At 37.3% G+C, this 21,866-nt stretch overlaps 1 protein-coding gene across 2 annotated transcripts in view; it reads left to right on the top strand.

Moving 5' to 3' along the window:
• Positions 1-16,347, top strand: part of LOC121415126 (pregnancy zone protein-like) — a 76,203-nt gene extending 59,856 nt beyond the window's left edge. For both annotated transcript variants that reach the window (XM_041608227.1, XM_041608228.1), the window contains exons 32-36: positions 2,020-2,122; positions 5,588-8,002; positions 9,296-9,364; positions 11,327-11,476; positions 16,030-16,347. In XM_041608227.1, coding sequence (XP_041464161.1) covers positions 2,020-2,122; positions 5,588-8,002; positions 9,296-9,364; positions 11,327-11,476; positions 16,030-16,166 — 2,874 coding nt within the window. In that variant the 3' untranslated portion in view covers positions 16,167-16,347. The remainder of the gene's footprint in view (positions 1-2,019; positions 2,123-5,587; positions 8,003-9,295; positions 9,365-11,326; positions 11,477-16,029) is intronic.
• The last annotated feature ends 5,519 nt before the right edge of the window (positions 16,348-21,866 follow it).

Below are 21,866 nucleotides of genomic sequence, written 5' to 3'. Positions count from 1 at the left end.
TCAAGTGAATGAGCTTACCTTAATACGCTCTTTCATTTGATACCAAATTCATCATATATTTCTGAAGATACAGATATAGTAAATTTTACGATTGGCAAGCAAACAAATTTCACTGAATTCCATGGGTGTATGTAAACGTTTGGTCTCAACTGTATATTTTAAAGATTTTAAGTGATATAATAAACAATTATGTCATAGAACTACAATTCTCTAGGCCCTGCCATACAATGGGTTGCAACAGATCCAATTAAGCACATCTATGGATTGCCAGTAATACTTGTGATTTCTGAATATGAGGATGCATATGTGTATCATTGCCCTTACAGGTCCCTGCGCAATCTGTTTTAACCCTAATTCTCCGGGGGGGGGGGGGGGGCATAATGGCCTCCCCCTTGACAATTTTCGCGATATATCTGCCGCGCAAATTCTTTTTGCCTCGCCGCTCACTTTTTACTTTCAAGTCTTGCGCAAATTTTGAGACCAAATTTGTGATGCCCGGGTACGCGGTTACGACATTACGCAACATTATGTAAGTGCATGTCAGACCCAAAATTGCTCAAAAACGTGATTTCATGTACAAATCCAATGCAAATTGTGTATTTAGCCAAAATTCATAAATGTATCATTATTTCTACTTTTACTGATCAAACTTCATTGATTTTGCCTTGTTTATGATCAAAATTAAGTCTGGAATGATTTCCATTGGAAAAACAATAAAAAACAAAAAGTAAAAACAGAGAAATACATAAGAAATTTAAAAAACAATAAAATACATAAGAAATCGGTCTTGGTACCAGAATTTTTTTCATTCACAATTGTTAGGAATGCGATAAAGAATATTTTCACCCAAAAATAGCATTCTAGGAGCTTTATTTAGTGAATCAGAGCAAAAAATATGATTTCATGAATAAATTAGCATAATTAATTCATATAAAATAAAAACATATGAATTCAGTGAAATTTACCAAGCAACTGTGTAGATTTCGTCATTCTCTACCATCATGCAAATTTTTGTTGTGATCGCGCAATCCGCGGCTGAGATCTTAAGGGGGGGGGGCCATAATGGCCCCCCCCCTCCCAGGTAATGACAAGAATCGAAATACCCCGGGAGATTTAGGGTTAAAATGGATATTATATTTTTCTTCTATTGAAAACTCTTGTCAATAACATTGATGGATCACTAATGTTGAGCATGTTTGATCAGTCTTAAGTCATAAGAAAGGGCCATTGGTATCTTACTCAAAGCATTATTTGTTGTGATTTAATTGTGATTAGTTAAAACCTGTTGAAACTTCCAGTTGCAAAAGACATTGTTTTAGTAGCAAGTGCAAATTTCCAATTTACAACATTTGTATTATTATTTTCTTTTGTTGCAGTATTTTTCCTTTTAAATTTTATGCATTAGAGATGAAAAGAATTTGTATTTTTTCTGCAAATACAATTTATTAAAAAGCTTCTTAGTAAGTTACATAATATGAATGTAAACATACGATATCTAATCTAGTGTGGTTCTTGCATTGATCAGATGATCATTTCTATGAAACAATCACTGACTAATGGGGTGTTGCAGGAAACCGATCAATTGCAAGTCTATTTTTGTTCTCTAAATCAATGATACGTCTTGCAGTTTATTGCAAACTAGTGATTGATTGCTAATCTGTTCCTTGAAACAAGAAGTTTAATCTGATTCTACATAACTAACATTGATCTATCAGTTGTGAAATTGGAACAGAATATTTGTAATCGATCGCAAATATTTTCTTGCAACACCCCCAAAGCTTCATGAAATACTCAAATTTGGTCAGCTATTGGATTCTAATTTTACCCTGGTTTGTGAATATTCATGAATTGTTGTTTTGAAGTGTTGAGTATTATAACAATTATGTATCTAAAGTATATATTGATGACTTGGTAGTCATGTAATGAAAAAACATGAGATTTTTACACATTAGTAGGCTGCATTTATTTGTAATTGTACACATATGATAATGATTGGTTTGGAAACGCTTCTCATGGCAGCTCGATGAAGAAGTGCAGGTCTTCAGCTTTGACGTGACCAAAGAATTTGATGTGGAAGATGTGAAGCCGGGTTATATCAGTGCCACAGATTACTATGAACAGAGTGAGTGATCTTTTAATGACTTCAAGACCTGTTTTTATAGAATTCAAGAAAACCAAAACCCAAGGAGATAATGAATGTGAGAAGAAAGAATAAAATTGGAGGATCGGTTTAAAACAGGTTTCATCAAAGTCGATTTTAAAATAAGAGAAATATGGTAGTGTGAAAAGTATGGGGATCCTCAAATTGGCAAACATCCAAATGGTTGATTTGTGTATGTACAAATGTTTTCAGATCCCCCCCCCCATTATCCTTTGAGTTGTATCTTGCCACCTGACCACAACAGAAGGAGTAAATCAGCATAAAGCGGGAATCTCTAAAAAAATTTCGTCACAAAATGAGCCATTTTGAGGATCCCTACAGAAAGTGTTGCAAGACTTCTCAAGTTTCCATAACTCTCTGATTTTGTAACCGATTTTGATGAAACGTGTTTAAAATCAACTCCTCTCATTTTACTCTTTTCGGTAAGATTGATTTTCTCCTTGGGTTTTGGTTTTCTGTGAAGATTAGAATTAAGATTCAGAATTAAGATTCTTTCCATCTGCAGAGTGAGATATACCGCCTCTATCTCTCTTCTAAGTTTTCAGTCAACAGCACCTGGAATTTGTAGTCTGTCTAAAATGGTGACAAACAAACTGGCCCGAATTCACAAAGGTGGTTTTGAAAACCCACGGTTGAGTCCATGGTTTATGTAGATTTTCTGTATAAATTACGCTTAATTTAGCGCGTATCGGGCGCGTGTATAAAGCATGTCCAATGCTGATGCGCGCTTTTGTCACAGTGCGCCAAAGTGACACCTGTTACCATGGTTAAATACGCTATTTTATTCATGAGTCCACTGTTTGAAGAGTGGACTCATGAATAAAAACAGTGGACTCATGAATAAACTAGCGTATCTAACTATGGTAACAGGCATCAATTTGGCAAACTGTGACAAAAGCGCGCATCAGCATTGGACATGTTTTATACACGCACCCGATACGCGCTAAATTAAGCGTTATTTATACACGAAATCTGCATAAACCATGGACTCAACCGTAGGTTTTCAAAACCACCTTTGTGAATTCGGGCCACTAAGTTTGCCTTTCACCATGCCCAACGATGGTGCCCAACAGACACACCGTGCTGGTGTCAATGCCAAGAGGAAAGAATTCTTGACGGTACCCTTATCACAACATAGTAGATACTTTACTTAGATAAATAGATGCTTGGCTTATCAAGCACTAGCCATCTTTGTCTGTCCTTATGGATTGCAATCATGATTGCATTCCCAGCTAAATTATTTGATTTTGACTCGGTCAAAGTTACTAAGTGCCCTTAACCCTAATTCTCCGGGGGGGGGGCATAAGGGCCCCCCCCTCAACAATTTTCGCGATATATCTGCTGCGCGAAATTTTTTCACCTTTTTTACTTTTTACATTCAAGTCTCGCGCAAATTTTTAGACCAAAGTTGTGACACCCGGGTACGCAGTTACGACATTACGCAACATTATGCAACATTATGCAAGTGCATGTCAGACCCAAAATTGCTCATAAACGTGATTTCATGTACAAATCCAATGCAAATTGCGTATTTAGCCAAAATTCTTAAATGTATCATTATTTCTACTTTTACTGATTAAACTTAATTGATTTTGCCTTGTTTATGATCAGAATTATGTCTGGAACAATTTCCATTGAAAAAACAATAAAAAAAAAAGTAAAAAAACAAAGAAATACATAAGAAATTCATAAAACAATAAAATACATAAGAAATTTATTTCCAAACCAAAGTTTTTTTTAATTAAGATTGTTAAGAATGCTACAAAGAAAATTTTTACCAAAAATTAGCATTCTAGGGGCTTTATTTAGTGAATTAGAGCAAAAAGTATGATTTATGCATAAATTAGCATAATTAATTCATATAAAATAAAATCTCATTATTTTGGAAAATTTTACCATACAGCCTTGTAGATTACATCGCACACTACCAGCGTGCAAATTTTTGCGTCGCTCGCGCGATCTGCAGCCGAGATCTTAAGGGGGGGCCATTATGGCCCCCCCCGGGAATGACAAGAATCAAAATACCCCGGGAGGTTTAGGGTTAAGAGCAGAAGAAGCTCGAAGTCTGATTGGAAAAAAAGGTGCAATTTTGTTAATCAAACTAGAACAATGACTTTACAAGGGGAAGACTGGATAGTCAATAGAGTTTGCACTTGTGAAGGGCACCCGAAAGCGTTGAGTACGTACATGTACAGGTATATGTATTCACGTAATCGTCATTTGTGGTTGTGTATAAAACATATGGAGGAGATGATAGAGGGGTGTAAGAGAGGGTCATTTTGAAAATTTTTTTTCCTTAAAAAATTGGTTACATAACTTGAGATGATTATGGAGAGGTGGCATTATCTGCATCTGCAACCCCTGCACCATCTCCTCCACCCCTGTATCATTTCACCACCCGCCGATGTGTGAAAAATTTGCTCACTCAACCCTTTGGGCACCCTTCCCCTTGTACGAAATAGAGTGTTTCAACGAATTGGCAAATTGAGTATCCAGTCTTCCCCTCATTAAGTCTATGACTGGAATCAAACTCGAGGCCCTGTTAACGTAAAGATAACAATCGCTTGTAACTTTTTTATACGAGATTTGTCTTTGACTAATATAATTATTATTAATACAACATTTAAGTATGTGTTTTATGTTACAGTGTCCTGTAGTTGTAGCTTGGCATCTATTCTATCTCAATTGAAAAAAAGAATCATACATGTGAATTTAAAGGAGAATGAAACCTTTGGAACAAGATATCCTGTGTGAAAAAAGAAAAATCATAGAAACAGATCAACAAAATTTTGAGAAAAATCGGACAAATAATGAGAAAGCTATGAGCATTTTAATATTGCAATCACTAATGCTATGGAGATCCTCAAATTAACAATGCAACAAAGATGTGTGATGTCACTTGTGAACAACTCTCCCCATTACTTTAGTATATATTTCACTTAATTTGCCTCTTTTATCACATCTATCAGTAGATCATGTGTTCTTTCTATATGAGGGCATGTAACAGATCTTTAAAGAATACATCATGGATAAAGAGTTTGTATCACCTCAACAAAAAGAAGAAAGAGACATTTTGAGGGTATTTTATAGTCCATCACAGGGAAAGTTGTTCACATGTGACATCACACATCCTTGTCGCATTGCCAATGGGAAGATCTCCATAGCAATAGTGATTGCAATATTAAAATGCTCATAACTTTCTCATTATTTGTCCGATTTTTCTCAAACTTTCTTTGTTCTTATTCTTTGATTTTACTGTTTCAACACAAGCCTACTTATTCCAAAGGTTTCATGCTGGAATAATGTCTATGAGGTACATGTATTGACAAACATTTTGAAATGTCAGTGTTCATGTAAACCTGCACATGTGCCAGAATTAGATCTTCACAAATTTTGTTGATATATATATTTTTTTGTTCATTACAGGTTTGACAAAATCGGTTGAACTTGAAATAGAATGTGACCCAGAAGCAGAACCAATTGATGATGAACTCGTTGTTATTCTACCTCCGGTAGAAGAGGAGAGCATTTTGATAGAAATAGTCCCACCACCACCTCCTCCACCTCAGGTAGTGGTAGACCAAGCCCAATCAGAAGGAGAAGGTGATGGATTAGGAGGAGAGGGGGAAGGAGAAGGGGAAGTTACAGATACAGGAGATCCTGGTCAAAGTCCTGAATCTCAGGAAGGAACACCCTTCCCAGGATTTGGTTTCCAAGGTAGTGCGAAGGACGATGAGCAGAATGTCAGCAAACCTGCGGAAGCAGTCGAGGACAAGGACACCGCTGGGCAGGACAAGCAGGATCCAGAATCCAAGGACACCGAGGCACAAGGAGCTGATGAAGGAGAGAAGGAAGGGGATACCACACCTGAAGGAGATGCAGATAAACCAGCCAAGGCTACAGATGAAACTCCTGCAGAGCTCAAGACCGATGCAGTTGTTGATAAACCTAAGAATGAAACTGATCCGTCAGTAGTTGACGAAGGTCCAATGGCCACTGACGAAATGGTGACGGAGATTATCTATGTTGAAGAAATTGAAGGCATTGAAGCTGTTAATGGCACAGAAGCCACTCCAGCCTTTAATGCCACAGAAAGCATTCCGGCTGTTAATGCCACAGAAGCCGCTCCGGCCATTAATGCCACAGAAAGCATTCCAGCTGTAAATGCCACAGAAGGCGCTCCAGCCGTTAATGCCACAGAAGCCGCTCCGGCCGTTAATGCCACAGAAGCCGCTCCGGCTGTTAATGCCACAGAAGCCGCTCCAGCTGTTAATGCCACAGAAGCCGCTCCAGCCGTTAATGCCACAGAAGCCGCTCCGGCCGTTAATGCCACAGAAGCCGCTCCGGCCGTTAATGCCACAGAAGCCGCTCCAGCTGTTAATGCCACAGAAGCCGCTCCAGCCGTTAATGCCACAGAAGCCGCTCCGGCCGTTAATGCCACAGAAGCCGCTCCGGCCATTAATGCCACAGAAGCCGCTCCGGCCGTTAATGCCACAGAAGCCGCTCCGGCCGTTAATGCCACAGAAGCCGCTCCGGCCGTTAATGCCACAGAAGCCGCTCCGGCCGTTAATGCCACAGAAGCCGCTCCGGCCGTTAATGCCACAGAAGCCGCTCCGGCCGTTAATGCCACAGAAGCCGCTCCGGCCGTTAATGCCACAGAAGCCGCTCCGGCCCTTAATGCCACAGAAGCCGCTCCAGCTGTTAATGCCACAGAAGCCGCTCCGGCCGTTAATGCCACAGAAGCCGCTCCAGCCCTTAATGCCACAGAAGCCGCTCCAGCCGTTAATGCCACAGAAGCCGCTCCGGCCGTTAATGCCACAGAAGCCGCTCCGGCCCTTAATGCCACAGAAGCCGCTCCAGCCGTTAATGCCACAGAAGCCGCTCCGGCGGTTAATGCCACAGAAGCCGCTCCAGCCCTTATTGCCACAGAAGCCGCTCCAGCGGTTAATGCCACAGAAGCCGCTCCGGCCGTTAATGCCACAGAAGCCGCTCCGGCCGTTAATGCCACAGAAGCCGCTCCGGCCGTTAATGCCACAGAAGCCGCTCCGGCCGTTAATGCCACAGAAGCCGCTCCAGCCCTTAATGCCACAGAAGCCGCTCCGGCCGTTAATGCCACAGAAGCCGCTCCGGCCGTTAATGCCACAGAAGCCGCTCCGGCCGTTAATGCCACAGAAGCCGCTCCAGCCCTTAATGCCACAGAAGCCGCTCCGGCCGTTAATGCCACAGAAGCCGCTCCGGCCGTTAATGCCACAGAAGCCGCTCCAGCCCTTAATGCCACAGAAGCCGCTCCGGCCGTTAATGCCACAGAAGCCGCTCCGGCCGTTAATGCCACAGAAGCCGCTCCGGCCGTTAATGCCACAGAAGCCGCTCCGGCCGTTAATGCCACAGAAGCCGCTCCGGCCGTGAATGCCACAGAAGCTGCTCCGGCCGTTAATGCCACAGAAGGCATGATAGAAGCCCCACAAGGGATTGCTGACAAAGGCAAAGAGGGGGGAACAGTTGTTGCAGGCACGGAAGAAATGGCAGTAGTGACAGAGGTTGTGACAGTTGCTGAAGGCACAGGGGGAATGGCAGAAGGAACAGAGGTTGTGACAGTTTTAAACAGCACAGAGGAATCAGAGGCAACTGAGAATGCCACAGCAGAAGAACCCAAGGAAGTGGTCGCAGGAACAACAGAAGAGGCAACTCAAACACCATCCACGCCGCCACCTCCAACTGACTTCGATGAATGCACTGTTGAGGACATCTGCCCAGCAGGCTCAGAATGTTTCAACTTCCCCGGCACTTATGAATGTCGATGTATGGAAGGCTACACAGAAGACGAGGATGGAAGCTGCCATGGTAAGATCATTGTCTTAAAGGATGTCTTCAAGGGGTTTTCCGGACTGAAGAGATACCTTAATGAATCAAGTAAAATTAAATCGGCTAAATGCTGGATATTTGATACAAATTTGATGAATAATGAAATAAAGTTATTGGAATTTCGAAAACAGTTACATGCATGCCATCATGATATGCAATTAAAGTGGGACGATGACATTATGTTCCCAATTTCATTCTTTCATTACATTCTATTTTCATTTGTGGGTAAAACAAATGAAAATGAATGTCTCTTTTGAAAGAAAATAAGTTTCAGTAATGATGATCTAGAATAGATGAATTAGAATAGATTTAATTTTGTATAATAATAAGATTAAGATTTAATATAATGTATTACAAAGTTGTAAGTTGAGAGACAGCATCAGCTCTCTCATTGCATATTATGAAGACAGGCCGTTTCACTGCATTAAAGGAAGCATTTAAAATGACATAACTTTGTTATTCTCATCTGATATTGAAGACATTTTCAGGGTTTATTTTTTTTCTAATTTTACTCTTACTGTTCAAATCTTATTATTTTCAGCTCGGAGTAGCCCTTTAAGGGTGTTTCACAAACAGTTCATTCGCACTGATCTTACATTTCCTTTGCGTTCATCCAAACCGTTCTATCAGTCAATTTTGGTCTAAAAAATAGATTTTTAGAGCTTTACAGTAATGAAAATACAAGTCCTACTCTTTACATAATCAATTTTCTGAGGCAGCAATTTATTTTGGTTTCCGAGATATGTGGGGATTTTCAAGGCGATGCGATCCAAATTTTGATAAACTGTGCAAATGCTATTGGAAACATGTCCTGAAGCAAAGCAAACAAAAGCTGCGGACACTTAATATGCAAATGTGCAGTCAGCCAAACCATTGTATCTGCAATGCATCAACTTGGCATCATGATGCAACACTTAATCGCGCCCAGAGAAAATGTGGTCAGGGTTGTTGAATTCCCTATTGCATTTTTGTACAGGGTAGCTTGCAGCTCTTTTGCAATATTTTCTTCTGATTCTTGTTTTTTTTTGTAAAAATAATGATACCAGTGTCAAGCAATTGACTTGGTATTTCCTATCATGTAATGATTTCCCAAATTTTGTGTTTTTATGATTAACGACATGTAACTGATACATTTGACTTCCCCTTTAATAATGTGTGAAAAAATGTCAACCCTGTTTGATGTTTATGTGTCTTTTCTGGTGTCAGTTGGTGAATTTGGCATGGTAGAAGTTAAAATCATTTTATTCAAAACGTTTATGTGTAATTATGTAGATTGCCCTAGATGTGAAGAAGTCTCAATCCCAGAAGATGGAATGGACAGATTCTGTAGCTCAAACTTTGGTGAGTGGATTTTTAAATTTAAATTCATACTGTGATCATTCATATCTGCTTTCAGGGGCGATGTCATTGTATTTTGATGGGGGGGGGGGGGGGGGAAATGGGGACATGAACAAAAAGTGACATTTTTTCGCTCAGTCAATTATAGAGGTAATGAAGACTTGATACACGACATCTCTTGCCCATTATTATTCACCTATTTTTTGCCTTTTCTCACTTTTATGTAAAATCTCAGAGGGGGGGGGGGGTAGGCCACTGGCCTACAGATTGAGGGCCATGGACTCCCCCCAAAAGAGAGAAGATGATAAAAAGGATAAAATATGATGAATTCTTAAATATTATGCTAAAATTTGTCACAAAATTAGAATTTTGTATTAAAAGTTGGAATGCTTGCTCACTGCTAAAAATGAGATTGAGAAATCACTTGGAAATGCAATATGCCAATAGTGAAAATTGCATTCTACTATTACATGTCAATTTGGTATGCTCATATGGACACATTACACAGCCAGAATGAAATTAATGAAATGACAGATGTTTGTGTAATATTGACATCAAATATATCGCCTGCAACAGAACCATATTAGTCTTAAGATGAGGGCAGTATATTCCACAGAACAGAGACCACTGAAAGACTTAAAATTGGTGAGGTCTTGAAATTTGTCATCTCTGTGGAATGGCTCAAAAAGACCCCTCAAAGAACTCTTAAAGACGCATGGATATTTCTTGTCTTACTGGTCTTAAAGTAGTCCTAAAGAGATCTTTCAATGGTCTTTCAGATATGTTTTATGCAACAAGTGATCTTTCAAAATCCTTTCCATGGACTTTGCCTGGTCTTTGAATGATATTTCAATGATCTCTCATGAGTCTTACATTGATCTCCGCAAAAATCTTGAGAGACTGCCGAAAGATCATTGAAAGACTATAAAGACCGTTGAAAGTTCATCGAAAGACCGCTGAAAGACCATTTTCCTGTAGTTGAGAGTTGTAAGACTGTTTTGAACCATTTCAAAAAGTTTTGGAGCCCATAAAACCACAAAGACCACTGAAAGATTGGTCAGGACTCGTGTAAGACCTCAAAGACCATTGTAGAATCATTGAGAGACCTAGATAAAGCAAGGCATTATCTACATTGTGTTGCTTCACAAACTGATCCCAACCAGATTTTACGAATATTGAAATTGGCTATCAAAATTGGCTAGCGTGCTGACAAGAATATGGCAAATGTTGCCCTCTGTTTTTGTACAAAAATCCATTCAGGCAAAACCCGAACAGGGCACCATGGCAAGTGTTTACCACATTGGTCTCATATTGAATGTAGCGTAAAACATTTATGACTTATTATTCAGCTGCTAAAATGCCTTGCACAGGTAATTAATATACATGTACAAATAGCGAATAGGCATGAGTGCGATGGTGCGAAATTTTGCACCATTGCACGAATAAGAATATAAGAATAAGAATTTAGCAGAAATATGAAAAAAAAGTTTATCCCTGTAGTAATCTATGAAAAGGGAGCAAAAATTCTGAAAGCAAAAAACAAAATCCCACAAGCGCACATGACCTTGGGCAGCATTGTGCATTTACCCAGCAGGCTTATAAGCATATTGCACCTTCATTTTACTGAGCGCAATGAATTTAATGGTACGTTTTGGATGGTTGTAAGTCTTGTGTGCAACGGTACGAATGACGAATGTTTGACATTCAGCCTACCACGTGATCGCGTACAACAAGCTAAATAGGCGTACAATGTTATATAGACACATCAGAGTGAGGAATATGATGAGGAAATGTACCAAAGAGAAAACATATATAAACATATGTACATGTGAAAATTGTTTGATAATTAATATTTTTGTATCTTATTCATTGCAATATACATTGTGAAGAGGAGAGTGAACGATGTTTGCTTGCTTCAAGAAATGAAACTAGTTTGATAATTAAGATTTTCGTATATTATTGCAGTATACATTGTGAAGAGGAGAGCGAATGATGTTCGATTGCTTCGAGAAAAACGCTACACTGATGTGCTGGTCGCCGGTAGAGTCGCCCGTGACTATGAATTTCCTGATAGCTCTTGCGGCGGCCGATGTGATATGTTTGAAGATATGTCAGGTAGGTCAGCAGGTTTTGTTTAGAAATCATGAGTCTTATCTGTTTTCATGGGAGATATCCTACCATTCTGGTTCACTCTTAGTTAAAATAGTCAAATTTATAGTTGATTTAATCAAATTTAACAGTGTGATATAGTATATTATCACCCGTATCAGACATCTGAGCTGGTCATTTACAAAACCGTATTGCCCTAGATTCATAAATATCGGGAAGGGATAGGTATATTATTTGTATTTTCCTCGGTCTCAATGCGCATATTTACTTTGCATGCAGAGACGACGCAAAATATACCTTTGTATTTTCCCTGGTCTCACATCCGGGCATTTGAGGATGCGTATAAAATGATACGCTTCATAAGGAGCTGCGCGCCAACAATATACGTCATAATAAAGACATCACTGGATCCGAGCACTTGCAAGTACGTCATAATGGTAAAGTGCAGAGCCTAGACCGACACAATAGAACTCTATTTTTAAAAGAAATATCACCATTATCATGATTTTTGCTCTAGATATCTGATTTGGATGATAATAAAAATATTGACTGGCTCTTCTTTCGGGGAACATCAAATATATTGCCCTTAAAAGACCCATATTGCCCTCGTCTAAAGACTCGGGCCAATATGATTCTTTTGCTGGCAATATATTTGTATTTTCCTGGTCTCACATCCGGGCATTTGTGGATGCTTATAAAGAGATACGCTTCATAGGATCTGCGCGCCAACAATATACGTCATAATAAAGACACCACTGGATCCAAGCGCTTGCAAGTACGTCATAATGGTAAAGTGCAGAGCCTAGACCCTTATATTAACAAGACAACTATTTTAAAAAGAAATATCACCATTATCACGATTTTTGCTCTAGATATCTGATTTGGATGATAATAAAAATATTGACTGGCTCTTCTTTCGGGGAACATCAAATATATTGCCCTTAAAAGCCCCATATTGCCCTCGTCTTAAGACTCGGGCCAATATGATTCTTTTGCTGGCAATATATTTGATGTTCCCCTCAAGGCCAGTCAATATTATATAAATATAATTCCACACTGTGGATGCCTCAAAATTTTGATTTCTCACAGTGTGTTCACATAGTGGTCCCTTTTGAGGAATGTGATACTTCTAGAAATAATCAAATTTAATCGTGTGAAAAGAATAATTTTATACTGTGGATACTTCAGCATTTGGAGTTCTCACAAGTGTGTTGAATGATCACACTGTTTTGACATAGTGAACTTCTACTATGTGAAGGCGTGATTTAGACTGTTAAAATGCTTAAATGTGATAGTGTGATGGTAATTTCACACTATAGACACATGACTTCTCACATAATGGACTGTGAAAATGTGATTCACTCTGTTCAAAATGATCAGATTTAACAGTGTGAAGTTATTTTTACACTGTGGATACTTCAGCATTTGGAGTTCTCACAAGTGTGTTCACATAAAGGACCTTGTGAAGGATGCAGATAACACTGCTTGAAACAATCAAATTTAATTGTATGAAAAGATAAATGTCTCACCTGCGAAGCAGAGTGAGACTATAGGCGCCGCTTTTCCGACGGCGGCGGCGTCAACATCAAATCTTAACCTGAGGTTAAGTTTTTGAAATGACGTCATAACTTAGAAAGTATATGGACCTAGTTAATAAAACTTGGCCATAAGGTTAATCAAGTATTACTGAACATCCTATTAGAGTTTCATGTCACATGACCAAGGTCAAAGGTCATTTAGGGTCAATGAACTTAGACCATGTTGGAGGGATCAACATCGAAATCTTAACCTGAGGTTAAGTTTTTGAAATGTCATCATAACTTAGAAAATATATGGACCTAGTTCATGAAACTTGGACATAAGGTTAATCAAGTATCACTGAACATCCTGCATGAGTTTCACGTCACATGACCAAGGTCAAAGGTCATTTAGGGTCAATGAACTTTGGCCGAATTGGGGATATCTGTTGAATTCCCATCATAACTTTGAAAGTTTATGGATCTGATTCATGAAACTTGGACATAATAGTAATCAAGCATCACTGAACATTTTGTGCAAGTTTCAGGTCTCATGATTAAGGTCAAAGGTCATTTAGGGTCAATGAACTTTGGCCGAATTGGGGGTATCTGTTGAATTACCATCATAACTTTGAAAGTTTATTGGTCTAGTTCATTAAACTTGGACATTATAGTAATCAAGTATCTCTGAACATCCTGTGCGCATTTCAGGTCACATGACCAAGGTCAAAGGTCAATGAACTTTGGCCGAACTGGGTGTATCTGTTGAATTACCATCATAACTTTGAAAGTTTATGGATCTGATTCATGAAACTTGTACATAAGAGTAATCAAGTATCACTGAACATCCTGTGCGAGTTTCAGGTCACATGATCAAGGTCACAGGTCATGTAAGGTCAATGAACTTTGGCCATGTTGGGGTTTTTTGTTGAATAACCATCATATCTCTGTAAGTTTATTGGTCTAGTTCATAAAAAGTGGACATAAGAGTAACCATGTATCACTGAACATCTTGTGCGAGTTAGAGTAGTATTCAAAGTCAGCACTGCTGCTATATTGAACCGCGTGATGCAGGTGAGACGGCCAGAGGCATTCCACTTGTTTTATACTTTGGACCTCTCAACAATTTGAATGGTCACAGAATTTTCAAATAGTGGATTATGTTAAAGTGGGATTTACACTGTTAAAATGCTCAAATGTAATAGTGTGAAGGTTATTTCACACTGCAGACACTTAAGCATTTTAAGTTCTCACAGAATGGACTATGTGAAAATGTGATTCACACTGTTAAAATTATCAGATTTAACAGTGTGAAGTTCATTTCACACTGTTGATACTTCAGCATTTGGAGTTCTCACAAGTGTGTTCACATAAAGGACCTTGTGAAGAATGCAGATAACACTGCTTGAAATAATCAAATTTAATTGTGTGAAAAGACAATTTTGTACTGTGGACACCTCCAGAATTTGAATGGTCACAGTGTGTTCACATAGTGGACTATGTGAAGGTGTGATTTACATTGCTAAATTCTCAAATGTGTTAGTGTGAACACACTACAGACACTTCAGCATTTTGAGTTCTCACATAATGGAATGTGAAAATGTGATTCATCATTTCAAAATTAACAGAGTGAAGGTCATTTCACACTGTGGATACTTCAGCATTATGACTTCTCACACTGGAGAGACATTGGAGAACATTTTGAATTATATTATATTTCCATTTCCACTCATATTGTATGAATTATATGACCTTAAACTTTGTATCCTTAATCCTATACTTGCACCGAAAGAAAAATGCCCTAATACACACAGGCCAGTTAGCTGCCTCTCCTATGATCATATAGTATAATTATTGCAGCAGAGGTGATTGGTTTGCATTGGGTACATGAATTATATGAAAGATGGCATATTTATTTGGCATATACATCCCAAAGCAACCGTTTTGAATTATATTATAAAATATTCATCAGTAAATTCATTTGTTAAATCCTATTACCACTATTCATTGAATCTAGATCAGAGTTTATTTATGTCTTATTTCAAAAACTTATATTTTATCACCTATTGTATGTGTATTGTACGTATCAATCATTCCTTGTAAATTGTACGCAATCCAGCCATAAGGCTGCTATGTGCAATGTTTTTTATACTGAAATGAATAAATAAAACTGTTCACATGGTGGATTACATGTATGTGAAGATGCAATTGCGCTTCACACTTCTTCAAGTAATCATGGGATAGTTTCACACTGGACATCTCAACATTTTGAGCGCTCACAGTGTTCACATAATGGACCATATGAAAATGTGATTTACGCTGTTAAAAAAAATCCTTTCACACTGTAGGGATCGTGTAGTATGTTCACATAGTGGACTATCACACTGGGCATATCAATTTTCATTTTTTTTTTAATTAAAAGTAACATTACATCAGGGTGATTATCCCTTTTTGTTGAAACCGGAATCGGGCGCCTACAATAAATATGTAGACCAATTTATTTGATGGGGACAAACTTATAATAGGTCCTGTGTTATTTTTATTAACACTGATCTCGTTTATTTCTTATATGATTATTGTAAAATGCAATTATGTAAATTTTATGATTTAGATACTTGATAGAATGTGGGGGGGGGGGATGTTATAGTACTCCTTATGCAGACCTCGAATCATCATGCTAATGAAGTATGAATTATGAAGTTTAAGGGACCATAGTAAGCTATTGCAGTACGTTATTAAGTGATTTTGTTTATTTATACATTTCTATTGTTATTTGATATTCAGGGGTGTGAGAGTTCAGATTTTTATCTGATTTCAGATTTTTTGTTCTGATTTTCAGCTGAATTTCAGCATATATTTGGCTTTCCTCAGTACAAAAAGTATGGGAGCTCTTTCTATTTCAGACTTTTTCAATACTCTTCAGCTTTTTTCAGATCTTTTTATTTGTGATCACTCACACGCCTGTATATTGTATTTTCCATCTTTGTGTGCATTCATGGACCAATAGTAAAATCATCTGAAATTTTTCTTTTCATGTTGCAGCCACCCGGAAGCGTTTTATCATCATGATGAATGCTACCGATGGCGAGCCTCTCAGCCTGGATCGCAGAGTCACCTTCCTTCCATTCAATCCCGCCGTCATCAACGCTTTGGATGACTGGAGGAGTGAATGTCCATAGAGGGCCTCCTTCATTAACCCACCCCCCCCCCCCTTGAAATTGAGAAGAAAAAAAGCAAAACGATGTTTGATCAAAATCTGAATTCAACTTGATGTTAGTGAGGAAGATTCACCATTCACAGTAAAGTGTCACCTTTGCCTCATTTTCATCCAGAATAATAAAAATTTCCAACAACATCTGATACCTGTGTGAAGTTGTGTATATATCTCTGTCAGCTCGTCGTTAATGAGGAAGGAAGATTCACCGTTCACATGAAAGTGTCACCTTTTCCTCATTTTCATCCCGAATAATAGAAATTTCCAACAAAATCCGATAGCTGTGTGAAGTTTTGTACATTTCTCCGTCAGTATTATGTCTTTCAGGACTACATGATTGTTTAATTGGCTATAGTATACATGTAAACTAATTAGCTTTGTGGGGGTATATATTGTAATATTCCACTTTATTGAGACAGCTTGTTTAACTTAAAAGGAGTTTACATATATTCTCTCGTTGTTAGAGTCTGGCTTGACAGCAGACAGATAGTGTATGCATGCACCATCTCCGCTCCCTAGGGAGTACTATTCTGTTGAGCATTCTTTCAACATGAATATTTGTACAGATCAGGTGCAAGTTTCACGATAAAGCGTGAAAATGATCACAAATTTGCAATAAAGGTGTAAAGCTAGTGAAATCATTCAATTTGATTGGCCAATAGTAAACTTGTTATAGCAATTGCATATTTGTTGCTATAATATGACCCATGCAAATCTCCACTCCGTGGGGAGTATTTTGACAGCGCACTTTCAATATTCATGAATATTATTAAAGGTATTGTTTAATTTTGTGAGCAGCCGATTTAAAAAATTCTCAAACCAAGATGAAACATGTGCACAAGTGCATGTATTAGAACTAATAAACCCTGAAAACAACCATTATTGAGAATGAAAAGCTAGAACTACAAGGCAAACCCTGATTTTGTAAATAGGCGTCTTAGAGACACCTAAATAGTACACATAAGTGTATGGGATGAAAGTAAGATGGTGTTTCCGGTCACTTTATATTTCAATTTTTGAAGCACTTAATAATTATTTTCGAACGCAATTTTTTCTGGGCTTCATTTTTGTAACATATCACAGACACAGGTGACAAGTGTGACCTTCTAGCTCAGATTTTTAAAAAGTCAAACCAATGTTAACCAATCACTTTGATATGATATTTCAATGGGGGGTGATTAAAAAAAAAAGAAATCTCAGAACATGCAACTTTTAACATCTGGCAACCAATCTCTTTATTAATTAAGAGAAGTAAAAATCTGTTTGGCAGATACTGCTATTCTAACCCACCCCCTCCCCACTTTTCATTTGTGTGGACCTACAGATCTTTGTAATATATCCTGTATAAACTAGATATTGTCTATAATACTATAGAATTATCCTAGATAATACTAGTACTTGTATTATATGAATATTTGCATAATTTCTTCAGTTCATACCTTGTCTTACATTGCAAGGAGAGTGAATAATCTCTTTTTATGATGTACTTTACAAGTATATATTTTGTGTGACATTGAAAATTGACCAGCCAGCTGTGTATATTATTGGATAGGGCATGTAGTTGCATTACAATCCTTTACTTGAAACTGCCATTTAATGTTATTTTACTATAATTCTCATTTATTCAATTTATCTCTTTATGTAACGTGCCTTGTACTGATTTTGTCTATCACAAAATGTTTGCTTGATCAAGATGTATAATTTCTTTTTTTTCAGAATAGGATGATGAAATTGAATCATAAAAACATACAGCCCATGAATATTTTTGCTCATAAAAGTGTCCTATGGACATTCAAAATTTTATCAATTTTGTAGGTTCCATGCAACCCACATGGAAATCTTGAAAAACTATTGAATTTATCACATGTAAACCAACCTTTGGTGCATACTTGCATTGTAAATTAAACTCTTTCTGTTTCGTACCTTTTTCTCATCTGTTCGTTTGTTGTTCTCATTGAAGTGGGGTCATGGCTGCTAACACAATTTTTTTTTTCGTTCTCGAGCGATTTCATTTTATATGATTTTGCATGTGCTACACAGCACACACCAAAGTTATTTTGGTTTACATGTATGTTTCTGGGCCCCGTGGCATAATATACAAATAATGAATGTTTAAGAGTGCAATGGACAGAATAATGTACTTCATGAGGTGAAAGATGAAATGATCTATTCAACGAGGCGTAGCCGAGTTGAATGGATCATTACTTCATCTTTCACCTCATGAAGTATTCTGTCCATTGCATGAATGAAAAAAACATTCATTATTTGGGTTCTATGACACCTAGAAAATGATTTTTTTTCCATATGAAATACATGAATTTCGATGTAAACATGTTTGTGCAGTGTAAATTTGGTCTGTTGCAGTGATTGTTACATCATAATAACATGCGCACTGCTGGTGCATGAGCTGCAGTCTCGGTGCGCGGGTGCAATGGACAAAATCGTATGGATCCAAAACTGCACGGTTGACGACGTCATTGCAAAATGTGCTGAATAAACAATAGCACACAACCAATTATATAACAAGGATTTATCTACATGTAAGTGTCGTGCAAAGTTTACTATTAGAGGTATGGTAACTTTACCATCCAATGATAAGTACCATGTTAACAATGATCAACAGCCAAACAAAATCAAAGATTCCATGCAAGTTACCATTGCAGGACAAAGTTACCATAATCGTATCTTTGTCATCCAATAATAACTGCCATGGTAACGATGATCAACAGCCAATCAAAATCAAGGATTCCATGCAAGTTACTATTGCATGGCAAAGTTACCATAATGGTAATGTTACTAACCAATGATTAACTACCATGGTAACGATGATCAACAGCCAATCAAAATCAAGGATTCCATGCAAGTTATCATTGGATTGCAAAGTCACGATAATGGTAACTTTTATGCAACAGGGCTCTTGGTCATTTTGAGAAATCAACACAGACATGTACATACAATGGCCCGTATTCTGAAGTCGGGTTTAAGTTAAACTCAGGTTTAAAGTTGTGGTTTAAGTATGGGAAGCCAAAAGTATCAAATTTGTTATTAAGTTGTATGTTTCTTATGTTTACTGTGCTGTTTCCTGATTCATCGATGGTGAAGCCAATAATCTTTTTATGCTTCCTAGACAATTATGAATGATTTGAGAGCCAAATGAGCTGAAGTATGATATCTCTACTGTTAGTGATTTATGTAACAATTGGCTCGCCATACTTAAACCACAACTTTAAACCTGAGTTTAAGTTAAACCCGACTTCAGAATACGGGCCCTAGATTCTAAACGCTATCAAACAGATTCAAAACGATTACATAAATTCATGAAATATGTTTTAAAAGGTAAGTTCATCAGCAAGTAGTCAGGGGGGGGGGGGGTGTATTCTGATTTTTGTTTAGGGACTTGAAGAAGTCATCACGTATTCTACATGTAGATTTTCTGTTGGTAATGGAATGTGAAAAAATTCAAATAAATATTCAATTATCAGTTTTATAATTTTTTTCTTTCTCTGCAGTAAGGTCGTTCCTTCTTAGTTTTATTACTTAAGGTGTATATAAACTCCAAAAGACGTTGAATCGGGGAGGAATAGCTTTGAACTACATGTATATGTAGTTAAGAAAAATATAAAGCAAATAATCACAGTTGATGATTATCCGAGGCAACCGGGAAGTAGCTATCTCCTTGAAGCAGTGCCGAGGGTAAGCTGAGGAAAAATAGTGTTAATCCAGCTCGCCAAATAAGTAATAGTTTTTCATGTCACCTAAATTCAAAATTACCCCTCCTTTTTTTTTGGGGGGATGGGATAATTTTATCAGATAGCTTTATTTCATGGAATATGAGATATATTCCACTGGTTAAGGCCAATATTCCACTCATCTGCAGTTTGTGGAATTCTTGCCCATACTCTTGAATACCAGAAGTATTCCATTTAAGCCATCCAGTATATTATCATCACCATTTGCCATGGATTATACCAACAGTCTCTCTAGTGGTTATGAGTGGCATGTCATTTTAAAGGTCAAGTCCACCCCAGAAAAAATTGATTTGAATCAATAGAGCAAAATCAAACAAGCATATAATTCTTGAAATTTCATCAAAATTGGATGTAAAAATAAGAAAAACATGACATTTCAAGATTCGCTTATTCTTCACAAAACAGATGTATGCATGACTCGGTGACATGCAAATGAGAGTCCATGTCCCTCACTATTTCTTTTGTTTTTTATTGTTTAATTATACAATATTCAATTTTTGTAGATTTGACAATAAGGGCCAACTTGACTGAACCATAAAATGTTAGAACATCGGTGAGCTGATATTTCCAGCGAGGTATAAAACTTTGTTTTAATACAAGAAAATGAGAAGAAAATCAGAATATTTCTTGATTTCATATTATAAAATACAACAGAAATAGTGAGTGGGTGACATCATCAGTCCCCTACACTGCATACCAAATTTGCATATGACCGCTTTTTAAATAAAGCGGAAATTTAAAATGTCATGACTTTCTCATTTTTCATCTAATAATATTCATGAAATTTTCTCTTTTTATTCTAATCAACTTTTTGTTGGTGGACTTGTCCTTTAATTTGAACAAACCTTGCAGTAATTCCCTGTAGTGCTCTTTGGTATTATTGTGCTGGTTCTATAAAGAAAAAAGATATTAAACGTACAAAATTGCCTTTATTTTCAGTAAATTTGAATTTTATTACAAAACTTGTAATGAAATGACTAGACTGTACAAGCATATACCTTTTTTTTTTACTTCAATAAGTATATGGTACTGTTTTCCAAGAAAAAGAAGGGGTAAAAAAATTAAAGGATTATAGCCAAATCTTTTCACATAAGCTGGCGTCAACTTGATATATTGTAGTTCCAATTTATGATATAAAATTGAAACTCTTTGAAAATGATTTGGAAGGGTTCAATTTAATGCAACAAAGATTAAAAAGAGGTCATATGACTTCATACAGAAATGCAAATATTGGACTACATAATGGTATCAGCACTTGAGCAAATCATGTTTATTTAAAAAAGATCGAGGGAATAGCTTACATGTACTCTGCCGTAAAATAAAGTTATTTCAATTTAAAGATCAGGTAATTTATTTATCTGTGGCTATTCATTGGCTTATCCTCACTTGAAGAATGTGAGGATTGGAAAGAAAATGCTTGCAGGATTACCATGCGGGAGGCACAGACTGACTTACCTTGACTTGATTCACACACAGAAAAAAAGAAAAAGAAAAAATGTCAAAAGAGAAGAGTAAGCTTAAATAGACCGGTTTTACTAATATAGTCAAATTTATGGATGTTTCTTCCCTCGGGGCCTAGTAACGAGTTATTCCATTAACCTGTACCTATATTAACAGGTATTTCAATACTTGGAATCCACTTTGCATACATTAGTTGTTATGTTGGGCAAACCTCTGGCAACCTTTGTTAAACTGATATGCATAAAATTTGAATATGTTAGTAAACCGGTCTATTGTATAGAGTCTCTGCTTCATTTTGCAGATCTAGAATTTTTTCTGGAATCTGCTTCATACAAGCTATTAGAACCCCCCCCCAAAAAAAATGAATAAAAATAAAGTGGAGAGTGAGACCTTTTTTCTTCAATACTCCTTATCTCCTTGTTAACTATTCCTTGAACATATATAATAGGGTGGGA

Source organism: Lytechinus variegatus, chromosome 5 (genome assembly GCF_018143015.1).
Source record: "Lytechinus variegatus isolate NC3 chromosome 5, Lvar_3.0, whole genome shotgun sequence".
Lineage (NCBI taxonomy): Eukaryota > Metazoa > Echinodermata > Echinoidea > Temnopleuroida > Toxopneustidae > Lytechinus > Lytechinus variegatus.
The sequence above is the reverse complement of the archived record's forward strand: the minus strand, read 5'-3'. Positions and strand labels throughout refer to the sequence as shown.